Here is a 3242-nt window from a genome sequence, read left to right as displayed (position 1 = left end):
CATTACTTTTAAAAGTAACTTTCCCCAACACTGCTTATAACACAAATGTTACATATCCCATTACTTCACAGAGTTTCATAGACCTGCATTATTATTATATAATATATTTTTTATTGTATGTATTTTTAAACTTATGTTTAAAACCTAAAATAACATAAACGGAACATATATCTATGGTCATAGTTACGTAAATAGCTTGCAGAAAACCTTGAAATACGCAGAGAACTGTTGAATTGCTTTCTCACTTCTGACCATATGGAAAATTCTTTATCAGTTTTTTTAAAACTTGTGTTTAAAAAAAATAATCGGACTGACATAATCAAAGACCACATTATCTTAGATCTGCAGTATAAAAGTTTGCCCTCTCATGATCTCGGAACCGGAAACAGGTTTGTTGTAACTGTAAAACTATGTTTTATTAATATAAAGTAATTTTTTAGTCAATTTGCATTTTTTAAAACGATACCAACATATAACTTAAAATAAAACCTCATCAATTGAAAATATGCATTTTATTGTGGGTATATAAAACCCGTCGAGACCACGTGACATCCTTTCCGAACGAAGCTGAAGTCATGGATGCCAGCCGCGTGCAGCCCATCAAGCTCGCCAGAGTAAGAAAAAAACGATTTTATTGAGTATTTCCGTTTGAATTATCCAATATACTACCACATTCTATTTTATATATATTAAAGTAATAAGCAGAATATATTGAATATTATAATCCTCTCACAGCACACTAAAAAAATATAGCGATGTTTGCCGTTAGGTCTTAGCATTAGCATATTGCTATCCAGCTACATTGCATATCCAGATGGCGAACAGCTGCATATAATGTTGTTTTCACCTCACATCACGTTATATTGGTGTTAATCGTGTGATTTTGTTACAGGTTACAAAAGTGCTGGGAAGAACTGGCTCCCAGGGACAGTGTACCCAGGTGAGTTCAGACTGAACTCATGCTCCGTGTCATATGCAACATGATCGGGGGCTTTTTTGCGGATTATTTAATTAAGAAAATAGCATTTTTGTTATGTCCTGGAATTGAATGACATTGTGTTGTCTAAAAAGTCATGTACCCCAAAGTATTTTGCTGGAAACCAATGTCCTAGCTTGTAACCACACCTAACGTTACTGCACATGAAAGAACCCATACATTTAGTACATTTTGCAAATGTTTATGCTCGGTATGACACGTTATGCGAAAATGGACGTTTTTTTAAAGTTCTTTATCCTCTATTGTAATATTGATGAACATTTTCTAGATAATGCATATTATAGTTGAACATCAAAAATGTGGTTTGTTGCTGTCAAATTTTGTATGCAGTTGAATTCATTTTCAAGTATTAGTTGAATTTTTCTGAAGTCTTAACATATTGTACTTCCATAGGTGCGCGTTGAGTTCATGGATGACAGCAACCGATCCATCATCAGGAACGTGAAGGGCCCAGTAAGAGAAGGAGATGTCCTGACACTTCTGGAGTCTGAAAGAGAGGCCAGGAGGCTTCGCTAGGTCAGTAAACATCATTCACTGCTGTGAATATATTGATCACCTCAGATTCTCGTGTCATGATGCTTAAAATTTCTACAACAGAAATGGATTGTGTACACACCATTGAGGATAAGTGTAATACTATACTCCAAAGAATGTATGGAAATTGTAATGTCTTGACTTTGTAACACACACGATGACCTTTTGTTCTTTGTTCTCCTGTTGTAAAAAATTCTACAACAGGTTTAAAGTGAAAGAAAAAAAAGTCTTATGTATAAGAAGTGAATGTCTAGTTTTAATACTCAGCAAATCTGACTGAAAGGTGTCTAAATATTTAAACTGATCTCTCCCAGTGTTCACATTATTTTAAATGACTGTCTGTTGTGTGCTAGATTACTCTAATTGTTCCCCACATCTAATGTAAATGAAGGCAATATTAGGCATAATAAAATACAACAGTGACTTGAGGCTTTACCAGTCAGTGTTGTGGATGTGCTTGATGTAATTTATATAACCTTTTGTCTGTTTCTCCCAGCAGTGCACATGTGAAGACCTGCAGTGGCCAAACCAATACTTGTGGAGAGCATCAACATCAGCTCTACAGTTGGCAGTAAAATGTCATTTGTGCGCAGTTTGAAATAAAGTCTTTGTGAATAAGTTAGTCTCCTCCTTTATTTGTTTCTAATGAAGAACGTTTAATGTTACCTTGAGTTTTACAATTACTATGAAGAACTAATAACACATTATCCCAGTTTAATGTGAGATTCAGTCAGATCCAAGGCAAGGTCTAAATTATGTGCTGTAGTATTTACATGCATACACACACACATATATATAGACACATATATATAGACAATGTATCTGAATACCAGCTACATTTCAGATGTATTGGGCTTTAAACCAACCCTAAAATTCAACATTCAAATAATATAGAGATAACAGTCTAAAATTGTTGGTTTGCTGGAAAAGCTTGTATAGCAGAAGGGAAGGTGTTTCTTGGTTTTAAGTCGTCATGATTAATTTTTAAAAATCCTAATTCAAATTTAAGTGCTATGTGATGTAGTTATGGTCATAGGTGTAAAATTGCTTAAAAGGCAATTGCACTCAAGTGAGGACATGATGCTCATTTTCTCCCAAGAAATATGAGATTTAAGCAAAGAATATGAATTGATCTACCTTTTTACTGACGACCACGGTAAAATAATAACATGGTGTGTTCGTGTGTAGCTGTATGAAGTTTTAGAAGGTCGACGTTTCTGTTGATACCTACTGAAGTGTTCAATGTATGTCCATGAGAGGGCACTATTGTATGCAAGTATGGCCTGTCACAGATTTGTCAGCCATTGCTGTGTAGAAACGAGCTGTCAAACTGTGATCCTACTATAAGCACATTTGCAGATGTTCAGGTCAGAGGCTCATGGTTTATTTTGATTACAGTTTTTGTCCACCCCCTGGTGTATTATAAAATAAAATTTTGTGTGTGTGAGACAAGGGTGCATCTGTGCTTGCTGTCTTCACCTTTTATCTTGAATGCTGCAACATATTTTAAAGGGGTCATATGATGCGATTTCAATTTTTCCTTTCTCTTTGGTGTTACAAGCGCTTGGTGCATAACGAAGATCTGTAAAGTTGCAAAGACTAAATATTTATAAAAAAAAAAAAAATTTTTTAAAGGGTAAATTCCAACTTTGCTATGACAATCTGGCGCTTCTGAATCAGCGACTGTAAGTATGTTTTGTTATTAGTTTAA

At 34.7% G+C, this 3242-nt stretch overlaps 1 protein-coding gene across 2 annotated transcripts; it reads left to right on the top strand.

The window, feature by feature from the left end:
* Positions 1 to 511: 511 nt before the first annotated feature.
* LOC107550595 (40S ribosomal protein S28) lies at positions 512 to 2149 on the top strand. Of its 2 annotated transcripts, none has more exons than XM_016231900.1 (4): positions 512 to 614; positions 893 to 940; positions 1391 to 1513; positions 2028 to 2149. In XM_016231900.1, the coding sequence occupies exons 1-3, from the start codon at positions 576 to 578 to the stop codon at positions 1511 to 1513; spliced, it is 210 nt and encodes a 69-aa protein (XP_016087386.1). In that variant the 5' UTR covers positions 512 to 575; the 3' UTR covers positions 2028 to 2149. The 2 variants fall into 2 exon arrangements, with proteins under 2 accessions (XP_016087386.1, XP_016087385.1); XM_016231899.1 differs by having other exon boundaries at positions 513 to 614; positions 2031 to 2149.
* Positions 2150 to 3242: the final 1093 nt, after the last annotated feature.

This window comes from Sinocyclocheilus grahami, unplaced genomic scaffold (genome assembly GCF_001515645.1).
Source record: "Sinocyclocheilus grahami isolate Dianchi unplaced genomic scaffold, SAMN03320097.WGS_v1.1 scaffold402.1, whole genome shotgun sequence".
Lineage (NCBI taxonomy): Eukaryota > Metazoa > Chordata > Actinopteri > Cypriniformes > Cyprinidae > Sinocyclocheilus > Sinocyclocheilus grahami.
The sequence above is the reverse complement of the archived record's forward strand: the minus strand, read 5'-3'. Positions and strand labels throughout refer to the sequence as shown.

Bases quoted from the DNA above. Each gene is read 5' to 3' on its own strand.
- LOC107550595 (XM_016231900.1), top strand. From the start codon at position 576: ATGGATGCCAGCCGCGTGCAGCCCATCAAGCTCGCCAGA. The intron at 615-892 runs GTAAGAAAAAAA...ATTTTGTTACAG, and splicing joins AGCCCATCAAGCTCGCCAGA to GTTACAAAAGTGCTGGGAAG. The intron at 941-1,390 runs GTGAGTTCAGAC...GTACTTCCATAG, and splicing joins CCCAGGGACAGTGTACCCAG to GTGCGCGTTGAGTTCATGGA.